The sequence below is a fragment of the Dendrobates tinctorius genome, unplaced genomic scaffold, assembly GCF_039654945.1.
Source record: "Dendrobates tinctorius isolate UK_male_01 unplaced genomic scaffold, ASM3965494v1 ptg000270l, whole genome shotgun sequence".
Taxonomy (NCBI): Eukaryota; Metazoa; Chordata; class Amphibia; order Anura; family Dendrobatidae; genus Dendrobates; species Dendrobates tinctorius.
In genome coordinates, this window is record NW_027361937.1 from 10849620 (window position 1) to 10867407 (window position 17788).

The 17788-nt window shown below is 42.4% G+C and overlaps 1 protein-coding gene across 1 annotated transcript; it reads left to right on the top strand.

The window, feature by feature from the left end:
* The first annotated feature begins 15345 nt into the window (after positions 1-15345).
* Positions 15346-17374, top strand: LOC141069667 (uncharacterized). Its single transcript, XM_073559447.1, has 3 exons — positions 15346-15788; positions 16377-16485; positions 17200-17374. Exons 1-3 carry the CDS (start codon positions 15407-15409, stop codon positions 17372-17374), a joined length of 666 nt encoding a protein of 221 aa, XP_073415548.1. The 5' UTR covers positions 15346-15406.
* The last annotated feature ends 414 nt before the right edge of the window (positions 17375-17788 follow it).

Consider the following 17788-nt stretch of genomic DNA (forward strand, 5'->3'; position numbering starts at 1 on the left):
TGAGAACAGTCAAGGACAATCCACAGACCACCTCCAAAGACCTGCAGCATCATCTTGCTGCAGATGGTGTCACTGTGCATCGGTCAACAATACAGCGCATGCATAACGCCTTTTTGTATGACCAAACAACTCAATCTTTGTTTCATCAGTCCACAGGACCTTCTTCCAAAATGTAACTGGCTTGTCCCAATGTGCTTTTGCATACCTCAGGCGACTCGGTTTGTGGCGTGCTTGCAGAAACGGCTTCTCTCGCATCACTCTCCCATACAGCTTCTCCTTGTGCAAAGTGCGCTGTATTGTTGACCGATGCACAGTGACACCATCTGCAGCAAGATGATGCTGCAGGTCTTTGGAGGTGGTCTGTGGATTGTCCTTGACTGTTCTCACCATTCTTCTTCTCTGCCTTTCTGATATTTTTCTTGGTCTGCCACTTCTGGGCTTAACAAGAACTGTACCTGTGTTCTTCCATTTCCTTACTATGTTCCTCACAGTGGAAACTGACAGGTTAAATCTCTGACACAGCTTTTTGTATCCTTCCCCTGAAAAGCTATGTTGAATAATCTTTGTTTTCAGATCATTTGAGAGTTGTTTTGAGGAGCCCATGATGCCACTTTTCATAGGAGAATCAAATAGGAGAACTACTTGCAAGTGGCCACCTTAAATACCTTTTCTCATGATTTGATACACCTGGCTATGAAGTTCAAAGCTCAGTGAGGTTACAAAACCAATTTAGTGCTTCAGGAAGTCAGTAAAAAGTAGTTAGGAGTGTTCAAATCAAGAAAATGATAAGGGTGCCCATACTTTTGCACCGGTCAAATTTTGCTTAAATGCAGATTGCACATTTTCTGTAAGTACAATAAACCTCATTTGAATCCAGAAATATAACTGAGTCCATCAGTTATTAGATATATGAAGCTGAAATAGCTGTTGCAAAAACCAAAATTGTTATAAAGAAAAAAGGTTAACATTAATAGGGGTGCCCAAACTTTAACATATGACTGTATTACCCTGTTTTGTGTTAATTCATTTCATGTGACTCATACAATTAATATGAATTATAGTACATAGAGAAATAAGCATCAATACTATACATTACCAAGTATTGTAACATCACTTCTCCACTGGAGGGACCACAGTGTCAGCGAGAAGGAAATACTCTGGTCTTGTCATCACAGAAACCGTGCATCCACGATACCTTCTGGAAATGTCCCTACCTCGCTGACACAGGGTCCACCTTTTTATACACAACTCCCACATCCTCCCCTATTACATCTGTGCAGTATGTTTAGGCTGAATCATCAGTATCTTGCAATTGCACAGTTGGTTGTTGTCTTGATAACAGCACAAGACTTCAAGGTCTGTTTGTTATAGACTACTACAATCTTAAAGTTTGTTTGCACCAACCCAAGATCTGTTTGCCACTGGCATGTCCTCTAACAATAGCACAATGCTTCAAGGTTGTCAAAATTCCCCCCATATGTTGCTTGTCACAAAGTTAACTCTTCATGATCATAGCATAACGCTCTAAGATGGTGGTATGTGATCAGCAGGACTTCCATAATCACCTATTCTGAAAACTGGATACCTATCGTAACCCAGGCACACACTCATACTTGTCTCATTTGTATCACAATCGGTCCTTGATTATTGATGTCATGCATGACCATTGCTACATGAGACCATCAAAACATTTTTGTCTCTCTGGTCTTCGAGCATCATACTATTATTGAACACAAGACTTCCTTGTTCAAGCAGCATATTCATTATCTGTAGAGTTGTTATTTTTCCTATTGTCTTTGTAATTTTTCCCAGCACATGTGTAAGAATACATCACACAACTCCCCCTATATATATTAGAATACCACACTGATTTAGTTGGAAAGCTCCTTGTAGAATTCCCATCACCAACCCCCCAATTTCTTTAACCCAATTGGCAGGGTATAGAAAAGTGAAAGTATTCAGTATCTATCACTGTTTGACAAAGCAAATATCACTTTGGTCACTTGTGTGCAAATCAGGATAATGAATCTTTGAAACACACAGCTTCAAAGACCACATAACAATTAACCTTGTCTTACGGTATTAACACAGAGCAAACACTTTGTGGCTCAGTATCAATGATATTACACCGTAGCACATTGCAATATATAGTGTTTGGATTCAAACAACCATATTTCATATTTGCAATACATTCCACCCTTGGTCTAGTGACCACACTATATCAAAGTATATAAACAATATATTACAATATGTAGGCTATAAGATATCCATATTTTTATTAGCACCACAGATGTCCAACTGATGCTCAATAAAAAATCAAAGAAGAAATCCAGCGTAGTGGCAGTTGTTACCACGTCATGTCATCATGGAGGAGTAGAAGAGGATTTTAGTGGCAACCTGTTAAGCCCTAGTTAACTATATGCCCAAGAAAGTTAAAACAGTGAATGCTTGAAAATAATGGTGGACACTCAAAATATTGACAGTTTGGGCAGAATATGGCCATTTTCAATTAGGAGTGTACTCACTTTTGTTGCCAGTGATTTAGATATTAATGGCTGTGTGGTGAGTTATTTAGCGGGCAGACCAAATTTACACTGTTATACAAGCTGTTCACTGACTACTTTACATTGTATCCAAGTTTCATATCTTCAGTGTTGTCATATTAAAACAAATAATAAAATATTCACAAAAATGTGAAGGGTGTACTCACTTTTGTGATATACTGTAGGATGCAAACCTAGCTTTCTGACACTGGGCATTCAGTGTGACCCAAGATCCTTTGGTAATCTTCAGATATCATGATACTGTTCACACAGTCAAGGCACTCAGTGTCAGAGGCAGCAAAACAACCATAAAACATCTTTTAACCTCTACCATATTTTACTACAGGTACTCTGTTCATTTGTTTGTAGGCCTCATTCTGTTTTTAGTAAACAGTAGAAGTATGTGCTTTACCAGAAAGCTCTATCTTGGTCTCATCTGTCCACAAGACACATTCCCAGAAGGATTTTGGCTTACTCACATACATTTTGGCAAGCTGCAGTCTAGCTTTTTTATGTCTCTGTGTCAGCAGTGGGGTCTTCCTGGGTCTCCTGCCATAGCGTTTCATTTCATTCTAATGTTGACAGATAGCTCATTGTCACGCTGGGATGCTCTTCAGTATTAAGTGGAGCCTTAAACTGTCCCTAGAGCTGGGACCCTACCTATTCCTGTCCCGGGGGTACCCTTAAAGGTAGAGAGGCCCGAGTCTCTGACCTGTAAAAACCCAAATTTTTCCCCTCCTCCTCCCCATGAGGCATGGGACAGAAATAAAAGGTAAACCAGACACAAAGACAAAACAGGGATAGCAGAAAACCTCTATCAAACAAAACCACTAACCAACAAGAGGAGGAGGATAGGGACAGGGAGTAATAAACTAAATGGGAAAAGGGAACAGTAGATAAACACAAACGTACAACAGCAACCTACAGAACACCACAACTTCTACTCCAGACATCAACTACTTAACTTTAGCACTCAGGAATACTAATCTGTAATAGCAACAACGAACTCCTATTCAGCACAGCGTCTCCTAAGAGCAAGAAACCAGAGCTTTCACTGGCAGGACAGAGAGGGTCTGGCAAGATATTATAGGAAAAGTTAATGACCAGATCAGAAGCAGCTGAAATGGAGCTGCATGTTTCTGACCAACATAAAAAGGGTCATTAACCTTTTCAGCACCAAAGGAAACCAAATGGGATCCAAATACACAGGCTAAATGGAAGATCTGTGATTCACAATACACAGTGATCTTCTACCCCCAGATTTTCCAGGTTGGCGTAACACACTTGTGACATTCACGCTGACACTGATGCACCCTAAACCTGCAGGACAGCTTGAAATTCTTTGAAATTTAATTGGTGCTGCTTACCCACCATTGACAATATTATTGCCTGCAGTATTAATCACCAGCCACAGAAGGCCATTATTTCCCCTGCAACTGCTTGATGACTCTGGCTTAAACTGGTTTATGAAGGATTTTGATTCTGAGGTGGTGACCCCAGTTCTGTGAGGAGAAATAAGAACAGTGATTCTGTTGGCACAGACTGGTATTATGTTAAATGCACTCTGTTATGCTGATTTGAACTGCAGTTTGGACAAAATCAGACAGAGACCCAAGCCAGGGGGCAGTACGAGAAATTGGGAAGAAGTTCCTGACTGGAAGGGGTTGGTTCAGTGGCCATCTTGAGAAAGCTTGGTGTGATCTGTAAGAAGGAGGACGTTTGACATCTCCATCTAGCGCCATCTGCGGAGCTGAAATCCGCAGGATCCAACATCTGTTATACAAACGGAGGACCCTCCAGCAAGTTAGCTGTGGTACCAAACACTGATTAGAAACATAACTCATCTCTGCAACGACACAGCTACCAGACACAGGCTAGTAAATCCTGAGCTCAGACCCCCAGCAAGGATTACAGTGGGGATGTGCATGTACACTGTTAGTGTTGCGCCAAACTCAGACAGGCAGATACAAGTAGCTGAATGCATCAGTGCCCATCAGAGTCAGCTTGCTGAACCACTAGAAACTTACAGAGACTACAATATTGAATGGGACCTATCGAAGCATACAGAGGTGATCCGAGGAGCTGCCCATTGCACTCGCTTGATGCTTAAAGTGAACACAATGGTGCATAATTGCATAACTGGGCTCTATCTAGGGGGGTTACAGTCATCTTGCTAAATGTGTAAGCTGCTGTGCTGCATCACCAATAGACCACCCCTGGCATTCATCTGATTGTTCCAGTTTTCCAGGTAAATGCTCGGTAGCCATACTAGGTGGCTGCACGATTAGGTAAATTATAGTAACGTAGTCAACATTTCTGTGCCTACTGACTGACGCAGTACAGTGGTCCCAGTCAGTTCTGACCAGGTGTGTGTGAATTAACCTGTCACAATTTGTTGGCAGGTGGAAGCGTAACCGGTCTGAGTTTAACAGTAATAGATCAATTGACAAATTTAGTGTTTACTGCTTTCCTTGCCCACGGCTTCGCTGTATCCTGGGGAGCTCACCCCGGTCTACGGCTTACAATACCCAGGTGCAAGCGGGGGAAGGATTGTTTGATCTCGTATAGCTTATCATAAAGCTGCAGAGAGGAACAGAAACATGAATAAGGCAAAACATGCTGAAACATGTAGACCAGTTCAGGGGCTCTTGTATTTATTTATACCTTATTTTAAGGCTGAGTTCACACGTGGCGTTTTTTTCGCGTTTCCGCGGCAGTTTTAACCGCGCGATTTTGCCACGAAAACGCGAAAAATAAGCATCCCATGCATTCCTATGGGATTCCGCAATGCTGTGCTAATGCTGCGGTTTTTACCGCGGCGGAATCGCTTCGCGGTAAAAACCGCAGCATGCTCATTATTTTGCGGAATCGCGGCGATCCCGCACCCATAGGAATGCATTGTTCCGCTTATTTCCCGCATGTGGCTGTGCACAACATGCGGAAAGCAAGCAGAACAATTGCGGATGGTACCCACGGTCCGGAGGAGAGGAGACTGTCCTCCGGGCTTTGGGTACCATATCCCTGTAAAAAATAGAATTTAAAATAAAAAATATTGTTATTCTCACCCTCCGACGTCCCGCGCAGTCTTCCTGCTTCTCTCCACGCTCCCGTTCTCAGTAGTCCTTTGCGAAAATGCCCGCGATGGCGTCCGATCTCGCGGGATCGCGAAGTCTCGCGGTAATTCGCGCGACGTCATCGCGAATTACCGCGAGACGTCACGCTCCCGCGAGAACTGACGTCATCGCGGGCATTTTCGCAAAGGACTACTGGGAACGGATGCGCGGGACGTCGGAGGGTGAGAATAACACTATTTTTTATTTTTTTTTTTTACATTCTATCTTTTACTACTGATGCCGCATAAGCAGCCTCAGTAGTAAAAAGTTGGTCACACTCGTCAAACACTGTGTTTGACGAGTGTGACCAACCTGTCAATCAGTTCTCCAAGCGATGCTACAGATCGCTTGGAGAACGCTAGCATTTTGCAAGCTAATTACGCTTGCAAAATGCTAGTTTTTCCGCGGGAAAATCGCGGGAATTTAAAATGCGATTTTCCCGCGGACTGGAATTCCGGAATTCTCGCGGTAATTGCCGCGAGAGTTCCGGTACGTGTGCACTTAGCCTAACCATGATTTGGTTGGCCACTACTTTTCTATTGATGGTCTATTCTTAGGCCTAAATGATAGGTGGGGATGCAACAACCGGCTCCCCTGCCGATCAGTTGCAACTGGTGGCAGTCAGAACTTCTCAGCTGCTGCCGCAACACAGCAACTATGTCAGAACTATTGTTTGAATAATGAGTGGATCTGCAGTTACCTTGCCGTGGCCATTATAGAAATGATGGAGCTGCTGTGTTCTAGCAGCATCTGAGAACTTCCGGTCACTACTGTTAACAACTGGTCGGCATGTGTGCTGGGTGTTGCACCCCCACTAATCAGATATGATATTTTTGGCCTATCTTAATGTATAGGGTATTAATAGAAAAGTACTGGCCAACTATAAGTCTTATGGGATAATCACTGCATTGTTGGACTTATTAAAAATACTCTCCATTTTCACATATAAATATTATAGTTTAATGCACCTTGCAGTCTATCAGAGGTGGCCAGTTTTCTAGGCAAGGAGTCAGCACATGCAGCCTGTTTGCTGTATGGTTTGCAAGCACAGTTCTGCAGCTGACCGGATCACTATATTCATTCTGATTTAGTGAACCTGCACTCCTCCAGTGCTACAGAGGCAAAGCAACCTCTGCTTGCAGTTTCAGAAAGTGCACAGTTCAGACTAGCGGGTGAGACCATGCCACTGATTTAACTTGCCAATGTTGAAGAAAAAGGTTTAGACAATTAATTTAAAAGAGTAATCTGTTAGATAACATTTGGTTAGGCCATAAATCTGTGATATAGTGGCCCTTAAAGGGGTTATACGTGAACAGAAATCAATAGATACCGTAAATAAAAAGTCATAAGAAATATATTATAAAATATCTTTAAAAAAGTATTCCACTAGGCTAGGTAATCAATATCACTTCAGTTGGGATTCGACATCCCAGGGTATGAACTTTCTTCCGGTTTTCACGCTGCTAGAGGTGACGTCAGTAAGTTTACTGCAGTTCATCGGCTATGAACTGCGATTACCTAACTGACGTCACCACTTGTCACAGCAGCTGGAATCACACTCTACTGTCAGTTTGTTCCAATGGCCATGGTGAGCGGTCATGTTACTGATGTCACCGGTCATCACAGCCTCTGGATGTAGCAGAGTCGGGGATCACCATGGGACTTTCTTATTATGGATTTATGACCGACCCCCTTGGATTATTTTAACTTTTTTATGGTAATACATTTGTAAAAGAGTGTAATTGTCAGGAAGTGCTGTTTACAATTAAAGGATTTTTCTCTCTGTGTGTTTCTTTGTCCTCTTGGGTCATCTGGTCCAACCCCCTGCTCAAAGCAGGATTCACTAAATCATCCCAGGCACATGTCAGTCCAGCCTCTGTTTGAAGACTTCCATTGAAGGAGAACTCACCACCTCTCGTGGCAGCCTGTTCTACTCATTGATCACTCTGTCAAAAAGTTTTTCCTAATTTCTAATCTGTGTCTCCTGCCATTCAGTTTCATCCCATTGCTTCTATGCTATCTTTGTGCAAATGAGAATAAAGATGATCCTTCTACAATGTGACAGCCCTTGAGATATTTGTAGACATTTATTAAGTCTCCTCTCAGTCTTCTCTTTTGCAAACTAAACATTCCCAAATCCTGCAACCTTTCCTCATAAGACAGGGTTTGCAGACCGGTCACCATTCTTGTCGCTCTTCTCTAAACTTGCTGCAGTTTGTTGATGTCTTTTTTAAAATGTGGTGCCCAAAACTGGACACAATATTCCAGATGAGGTCTGAACAAAGAGGAGTAGAGGGAAATAATGACTTCACGTGATCTAGACTGTATGCTTCTGTTAATACATCCTAGAATTGCATTTGCCTTTTTTGCTGCTGCATCACACTATTGACTCATGTTTAGCTTATGATCTATTAGTATACCCAAGTCTTTTTCACATGTGCTATTGCTTAGCCATGTTCCTCCCATTCTGTATATCATTTTTTCATTTTTATAGCCCAGATGTTGTACTTTGCATTTTTCCCTGTTAAAAACCATTCTGTTAGTTGCTGCCCACTGCTCCAGTTTATTTATATCTTTTTGAATCCTTGCTCTCTCTTCTGTAGTATTAGCTATCCCTCCTAGCTTTGTGTCATCAGCAAATTTAATCAGTATACCCTCAATTCTCTCAATTTCCCTCATATCTACTTTACATCAGCACAATTTTTGAAACATAATTTTATTTTGTTAGGAATTTATAAGGGTTAAAAGTTGACCACCAATTTCTCATTTTTCCAACAAAATTTGCAAAACCATTTTTTTAGAGACCGCATCACATTTGAAATGATTTTGAGGGGCCTATTTGATAGAAAATACTCAAAAGTGACACCATTTTAAAAACTGCACCCCTCAAGGTACTCAAAACCACATTCATGACGTTTATTAACCCTTCCGGTGCTTCACAGGATTTTTGGAATGTTGAAGAAAAAAAATAAACATTTACTTTTTTTTCCGATAGACCTATTTAAGGGTAACAGGAGAAATTGCTCCATACAATTTGTTGTGCATTTTCTCCTGAGTGTGCTGATACCCAATATGTGGAGGAAAACAACTGCTTGGGCGCACGGCAGTGCTTGGAAGGGAAGGAGCGCCATTTGACTTCTTGAGTGTAAAATGCTGACAGTGTCATGTTATGGCTTGTTTTTTGCGGGACGAGCTGACGTTTTTATTGGTACCATTTTTGGGCACATGACATTTTTTGATCGCTTTCTATTCCGATTTTGGGAAGACAGAATGAACAAAAACCAGCAATTCAGGAATTGCTTTTTGTTTTGTTTTTTTATACCATTCTGTATGAGGTAAAATTGGTAAAGCAGCTTTATTCTTCAGGTCAGTGCGATTACAGCGATACCCAATTTATATCTTTTTTATGTTTTGGTGCTTTTGCACAACAAAAACTATTTTATATAAAAAAAAATAATTATTTTTATATCGCTTTATTCTGAGAGCTATAACTTTTTTATTTTTCCATTCATGGAGCTGTATGATGGCTTGTTTTCTGCGGGACAAGATGACGTTTACAGCGGTACCATTTTTATTTACATTCGTCTTTTGATCGCGTTTTATTGCACTTATGTATGATGATATGATGATAAAGTATTGTTTTTTGCCACGTTTTTACTTATTTTTATTACGGTATTCACTGTAGCGCTTAATTAGTGGGACAGTTTTATAGAGCAGGTCATTACGGACTTGGCGATACCTAATATGTGTACTTTTATTGTTTATTTTTTATTTACATAAATAAATGTATTTATTGGAAAAATATTTGCTTCTTTTTTTTCTTTATTTGAGGATTAAAAAAAAAAAAGGGACATTACTTTATAGCATCAGATCGCTGATCTGATGTTCTGCAATGCATCTGCACTGCAGGGCATCAGAGCAGCGTCTGACAGGCAAGGAAGGTGACATCTCACATCCTGCTCTGAGCAGGCACTGACGCGCCACCTTCCTTGAAGAACCCTGCGGCCATCTTGATGCCGGTGGGTTCCATGGAGACCATCAGGACAACACGATATATAAATATATACAGGTGCATCCCACAAAATTAGAATATCATCAAAAAGTTATTTTATTTCAGTTCTTCAATACAAAAAGTGAAACTCCTATATTATATAGTCATTACAAACAGAGTGATCTATTTCAAGTGTTTATTTCTGTTAATGTTGATGATTATGTCTTACAGCCAATGAAAACCCAAAAGTCATTATCTCAGTAAATTAGAATACTTTATAACACCAGCTTTAAAAAAATGATTTTTAAAATCCGAAATGTTGGCCTACTGAAATATATGTTCAGTAAATGCACTCAGTACTTGGTCAGGGCTCCATTTGCACCATCAATTACTGCATCAATGCGGTGTGGCATGGAGGCGATCAGCCTGTGGCACTGCTGAGGTGTTATGGAAGCCCAGGTTGCTTTGATAGCAGCCTTCAGGTCAGGTGAGATTGGCTAGCAAACTCACCTGACCTTAACCCCATAGAGAATCTATGGGGTATTGTAAAGAGGAAGATGAGAGACACCAGACCCAACAATGCAGACGAGCTGAAGGCTGCTATCAAAGCAACCTGGCCTTCCATAACACCTCAGTAGTGTCACAGGCTGATCGCCTCCATGCCACGCCACATTAATGCAGTAATTGATGCAAAAGGAGCCCCGACCAAGTACAGAGTGCATTTACTGAACATACATTTCAGTAGGCCAACATTTCAGATTTTAAAATCATTTTTTTCAAGCTGGTGTTCTAAAGTATTCTAATTTACTGACATACAGTAATTACTTTTGAGTTTTCATTGGCTGTTAACCATAATCATTAACATTAACAGAAATACATCATTCTGTAGTGACTCTATATAATATAGGAGTTTCACTTTTTGCACTGAAGAACTGAAATAAATTAACTTTTTGATGATATTCTAATTTTGTGAGATGTACCTGTATATATCAGTGAGTGAGTACTCGTGACCATGATACTGTTGGACTGTGGAGCTGGATTATATTCTATGAGGGGGGCTGCTTTGTACTCTATGTGGGGCTACATTATATTCTATGGGGAGCTGCTTTACACTCTATGGGGGGTTACCTTATTGTCTATGGTGGACTGCATTATATTCTATGAGGGGGTTACATTATATTCTATGGAGGGGCTACATTATATTCTATGGAGTGGCTGCATTATACTATATGAAAGGGCTGCATTATACTCTATGAGGAGGCTACATTATATTCTATGGGGGCTGCATTATAGTATATGAGGGGGATGCATTACAGTATATTCTATGGGGGTTACATTATATTCTATGGGAGGGCTGCGTTATACTCTGTGACGATAATACATTTTATTCTATGGGGGGCTGCATTATACGCTATGAACGGGCTACATTATATTCTGTGGGGTGGCTGCATTAAACTCTATTGGGTGGCTGCATTATATTTTAAGGGGGCTGCATCTTACTCTAAGGGGGGCTGCATTTTATTATATGGGAGCTGCAATACACTGTATCAAACTAGGGGCAGTGCATTATACTATGTGTACTATATAGGACCTGCATTATACTGTATCGAGGACTATGGGGAATGCATTATACTATGTGAAGAACTATGAGGTGCATTATACTACGGGGAGTGCATTGTACTACATGGAGGACTATGGCGGTGCATTATACTATATGGAGGACAACGAGGAGTGTATTATACTATATGGAGGACTAAGGGGAGTGTATTATAATGTATGGAGGACTATGGGGAGTGTATTATACTATATGGAGGACTTTGGGGAGTATATTATATGGAGGACTATGGGGTGTATTATACTATATGGAGGACTAAGGGGAGTGTATTATAATATATGGAGGACTAAGGGGAGTGTATTGTACTATATGGAGGACTATGGGGAGTGTATTATACTATATGGAGGACTATGAGGTACATTATATTGAAGACTATGGGGTGTGCATTATACAATTTGGAAGACTGTGGTTCACATTATAATAGATGGAGGACCGTGGGGTGAATTATACTATGTGGAGGACTATAGAGTGCATTATGCTATGTGGAGGACTATGGGATGTATTATACTAAACAAACAAAATGCAGCCTATTCATCGAGTGATTGGATTGTTTATACCAGAACAGAAATCATTGTTCTCAGCAGCACATCGCCCAGTGAAAACTGTAGATATGCTGCTGATAACATGATATTGTATGGGGACAGATTAATCTATTAGTGATCATTCTGTCCCTATAACTGTTCCTCAGCTGGTGTAAAGAGGCAGGGAAATAAGCGTCGAATGACGTCAATATCGTCGATCACACTTGTTTAGCGCACTTAAATACAACCAAAATGCTTCTGTGTGACGTGCAATATGTTAGCATTTGAGGCCCCATTTTAAGCTTTTTCCCAGGGCCCCACTTTGCCTAAAACCAGCTCTGCATATAGTGCCTCAGCATTAGATGACACCATAACACTAGATGCTATATTGCTTTAGAAATAGAGCATTTGGAATTTTGCATATGCTCTGTGTTGTCTCAATAGATTTACTATCCTGAGTTGCAGGAAAACTTTAACACTTTCAGTGGTACACCAAAAAACCCACAGCAGTGACTTTAGAATCTTATAATGTGACAGAGTCCAGGAATTGTATGACTTTTTTTCACTGCATACTTGTATTACTCATTCCTATCTGCACCAAAATGTTGTATGTCATCTGAAGGCTACCCATATATTTATTACTCTGAGTCATTAACAAAATGAAACCTTCCTGAAATAGAAATCTGTATTGATTTTATTTTAATCAGTTCTAGTGCTCTGGCTTGAATGTGCTCTTTCAATCACTGTAAAGGGCTTCATATTCATTATGTATTAAATTAATGTAGACTGTTTCTAGTGCCCCAGCCATCTCTGGCTGCATCTCTGCTGGTGATAAAATAGGAGTAAGAAGGAGAAAGAAGGAATGATTCATAAGGGTATATTAACCAACGGAAGGTTTGCTACAGAAATTGTTATGAATGGGTACTGCAGAAATCCATGCCCTCGCTGTAGAAACACCCTTTTAGGCCCCCTTCATACGTCCAGATCAGTGATGAGCGAGCGTGCTCGGATATTTTGTTTTCCGAGCATGCTCGGGTGTTATCCAAGTATCTCGTGCATGCTCGAGTAACATGGTTGATTCCCCATGCCTGCATGCCGGGATTGTCTGTTACACAACCGAAACACATGTGGGGATTGTCTAACATCATGAAGACGCAGGGACTCTAACATATTACTGGAGCATGCCCAAGACACCTTAGATACTCAAATGATATCCAAACACGCTTGCTCATCTCTAGTCCTGATATTTCCAGTAAGGCCGGCGTCACACTAGAGAGAATTACGGACAAGTGAGAGGCGTAGAAAACACGCATTGCACACTGACCAATGTTTCTCTATGGGGCAGCACCCATCATCCGTAGATTTCTTGTCCGTAGTTTACGAGCCAAGACAATCGCAGCATGCTGCGACTGTCAGCGTATTCTGGCCGCAATACGCCAATGCAAGTCTATGGCGGCAAGAAAACTACGGATTACACACGGACCAAGTGTGACTTGCGAGAAATACGCACCCGGTGTCCTTTAACAAAAGCCGGCAATTCAGTGCGCGATACAGTAAAATCACACCGACAGGTTTAATAAAGAAACGAAAGAATAGCTAAAGACACATACTGTAATGTTTTCGGACTTTTATGCTAGATCCGTTATCTTCGCATTTAGTGTGTCGGCCATCTTGTTTCCTGGACTGTGCATTGACTTTTGCCCTCAACCAATATGGAGTCCTCAGCTTGTCGTTGGCCATCTTGTTTCCTGGCATGTGCAGTGACTTTGCCCTCAAATAACATGGAGTACTCAGCTATGATGTCCCTGCCCTGTTTCCTGCCAATTGTCCTTTTAATCAGCTCCAGCTGATTCACCTGTGCTCCTGAATCAGCTCTATTCCCAGTTTGTGACTTGGTCTGTGAAGCCTGGATCTCCTCTGCTTGGAACCATTTGTGGACACAGAACCCTTCTGCTTGCCAGCTACTTCTGACAGGAAAGTAATGGACTCTGAATATCGTTGGTTGTTTGCCTAACTCTGCAACTATCCTGCTACTGCACTACTTGTATGAAGTAATACAAGAAATGCTTAAGAAGCTTATGTCTCATGTGTCTTATTATACCCATGCGTTAGACTCTAGATAGACTGTATACCATATGACAGATTCAGGAGCCATGATAGAGTCTGCTGGGTCTGAGACACCGCTGCAACCTGTATAGAGATTTTTTTTTTTTTTTTTTTTTTTTATATTTTTTTTTTGGATCTTTGCCGTTGGGGAGCCGCTGCAGGCTGTGGATCCAAGATATCGATATATGTGATAGTGGTTGTGGCTTCTCACAACCTTTCCAGGTGAGCACATTCCCTTCTTTTAAGTCAGGAGTGTTACCACAGGTAAACACTATTGTGCTCCTTTTCTTTCTTTCCAGCCTCTCTGCCATACATCTTCGGGGAATATGGAGGACTCTATTAAACATCTGTGCGAAGTAACCAATTCAATCCTTGCCGATCTACAGGCAGTAAAGGACAGCTTTGCAAGTCTGCGGGATCGGAGTGATCATAATCTACAGGTGTTCGGACAAACCACTCAGGACTTACGAACCCGGATTGAGGTTCTGGAGCGACAAGTCCAAACCCAAACTTCCACCCCGGCAATGGGAATCCCCAAGCTACCACCATTCCGCTTTGGCGGTCAACGGGAAAGATTCAGAGGATTCATTAATCAATGCAAACTGTTCTTTGCGGCTCATGCGCCTCAGTTCCTTACTGAGCGATCTAAAGTATTAACAATAATTATGCTGCTCTCCAACAAAGCTCTCGCATGGGCAAACCCTCTAATTGAGACTGACGACGACTGTCTAAATAACCTTGATGCTTTCATTTCAGCTATGGGGAAGGCATTCGATGATCCGAACCGCGGTGCTACAGCGGAATCAGCTATGTTGACTTTAAGCCAAGGTAAGCGCTCAGTAGCAGAATATGCTCTGGATTTCCGGAGATGGGCCCTCGACACCACTTGGGATAGCTCCGCTAAAAGATCGGTTTTTCGGAGAGGATTATCCTCTGTAATTAAGGACGAACTTGCTCGTGTCGACCCACCTACAGCATTAGGAGATTTTATCAACTACTGTATTCGGATCGATGCTCGGCTTACTGAACGCAGACAGGAGAGGTGGTCGGAGCTAAGGCACTCTAATCATTTATTCTCTCCCTCTCCAGCCAAGGAGTCCTTGAGCAGGATTATACGAGAACCAAAACCCGAGCCTATGCAGGTGGACTCTTTACAGAGACGGGTCAGTGATGCACGTAAGGAACAGCGACTAAAGGAAAATCTGTGTTTCTATTGCGGTAAGTCAGGACATTTCATCATCAACTGCCCCAGTCGCTCTCGTAAGACCATCATACACTGCAAGTGCTGTGAGAGGGGTTCTGTCAGGTCCGCACTACAGACCCCAGAGGGAGTAGAAGATACAGACATTGATTACTCGGACTTGAACTCCGTTATCTCTGAGCCCGATGCAGGTGTTACTGCAGCAGTTTTTCCGGTCCTCTCAGCGGTTTCCCAGCTGAGCTGCAAGAACAACAATTCTCATTGCTTCATTCCCCTCAAACTCAGGGTTCACTCCGTTTGGGTATCTACCTCCGCTATGATTGATTCAGGGGCAAGCGGCAATTTTATGGACATCTCCTTTGCCCAGAGACATAACGTACATTCAGTAAAGAAGGCTACTCCTGTACAGATGGAGACCGTGGATGGCTCACTGTTAAACTCGGGACCAGTGGACCAGGAGACGGAACCCCTGAAGGTCCTCATGGGTAATGACCATCAAGAGAGTCTGTCCTTTATGCTCATCTCTTCTCCTCATTTCCCTATTATTCTAGGACTGCCTTGGCTGCAGGCTCAGAATCCTACGATTAATTGGAAGACTAAAGAACTGCACTTTCCGAAGACACAGATAAGTCCAGAAGCTTCAGTCTGCTCCATCCCTAAGGGACCACCATCAGTCTCAGAGCTACCAGCAATATACCGTGAGTATGCTGATGTGTGCGACAAAAAGAACGCAGACCTACTACCCCCTCACCGTCCATATGACTGTCCAATAGACCTATTACCAGGTGCAGGGATACCGTTTGGCAAGATTTACCCTTTGGCAGGGCCAGAGCTAAAGGCGCTAAAGGACTATATAGATGAACAGCTAGCCAAGGGCTTCATACGCCATTCTTCATCTCCCGCTGGTGCACCAATCTTCTTTGTGAAGAAGAAAGACGGATCTCTTAGGCCCTGCATAGATTATCGGGAGCTCAATAAGATCACGATCAGAAACCGTTACCCACTACCTTTGATTCCGGAATTATTGGAGAGAGTACGGCATGCAAAGCTCTTTACTAAGTTGGATCTCCGTGGGGCCTATAACTTGGTCCGCATTAGACCTGGGGATGAATGGAAGACTGCTTTCAGGTCACGCTACGGACACTTTGAATACCTGGTAATGCCATTCGGTTTATGTAATGCCCCAGCAACTTTCCAACATTTGGTGAATGACATTTTTAGAGATCTCCTGGATACATTCATTGTAATTTATTTGGATGATATCTTGATTTTTTCTAACTCCACAGAGGAACATCACAGACATGTGAAGATGGTCTTAGAACGCCTTCGACAAAACCATCTGTATATCAAACTAGAAAAGTGCGAATTCCATCGGACGAAGATCCAATTTCTGGGGTATGTAATAACGTCACGAGGAATTAGTATGGATGAGAGTAAGATCCAAGCCATTAAAGACTGGCCGGTCCCCAAGAATGTAAAGGAGGTCCAGCGCTTTATAGGGTTTGCTAATTTTTATAGGCGTTTTATCAGGAACTTTTCTGAGGTAGTGTCTCCCATCACACGGCTTACCCGCAAGAACTCTGCTTTTACCTGGACCCCCCAGGCTCAAGAAGCATTTTCCCGCCTGAAACAGAAATTCACCACGGCACCTATTCTGGTGCATCCTAACCCTGAACGTGCCTTCATAATAGAGGTGGATGCCTCAGACAGTGCCATTGGAGCTATCCTCTCCCAGAGGACAGGCGAGAAAGAAGTCTTACATCCCTGTGCTTTCTTTTCTCAGCGGTTGTCTCCTGCAGAACGAAACTATGACGTGGGTAATAGAGAATTGTTGGCCATCATCGCAGCCTTCAAAGAATGGAGACACCACCTTCAGGGAGCTGCACAGCAGATAATCGTCTTGACTGACCACCGCAATCTCGAGTTTATCAGATCGGCTAAGTGTTTGACTCCTCGCCAGGCTCGTTGGAGTCTTTTCTTAAACCAATTCAGTTTTGTTATCTCTTATAGACCAGGATCGCGTAATGGAAAGGCCGATGCGTTGTCTAGACTCTACTCAGATGAAACTATCCCACTCACGTTTCATAAGACTGTTATCTCTGATTCCAGGTTCCTGGGGGTGATCCATAATCAAGACTTGCTTAACGATATCAAGGAAGCATACCATACGGATCCCTGGTTGGCACAACCATCTTGTGAAGTAAGTCTTGTATATAAGAATGGTGTGTGGATTCAGGGGCAACGCCTGTATATTCCTGAAGCGGCCAGAGGGAAAGTACTGTAACTCGTCCACGATTCTAAAATAGCGGGGCATAGAGGAGTTCTGAAGACTCAAGAATTCCTGTCTCGCTTCTTTTGGTGGCCCACGTACAGAAGAGACGTTCTGGATTATGTCACTTCTTGTGAAGTCTGTGCTAGATGCAAGACTCCACGTTCGTCGCCTACAGGTCTTTTATAACCCCTACCCATTCCCACCCGTCCATGGGGATACATATCAATGGACTTCATTGTGGAGCTGCCAACCTCTCAAGGGAAGAACACAGTTCTAGTGGTGGTGGATCGGTTGACAAAGGCAGCCCATTTTATTCCGTGTGTGGGTTTACCCACTGCGAAACACACATCGGACTTGATCATCCAAAATGTGTTTCGTCTGCATGGCGTACCGGATGAGGTTGTATCTGATCGAGGGGTGCAATTC

Bases quoted from the DNA above. Each gene is read 5' to 3' on its own strand.
- LOC141069667 (XM_073559447.1), top strand. From the start codon at position 15,407: ATGATTGATTCAGGGGCAAGCGGCAATTTTATGGACATCTCCTTTGCC. The intron at 15,789-16,376 runs GTGAGTATGCTG...CTAACTCCACAG, and splicing joins AGAGCTACCAGCAATATACC to AGGAACATCACAGACATGTG. The intron at 16,486-17,199 runs GTATGTAATAAC...CTCTGATTCCAG, and splicing joins ACGAAGATCCAATTTCTGGG to GTTCCTGGGGGTGATCCATA.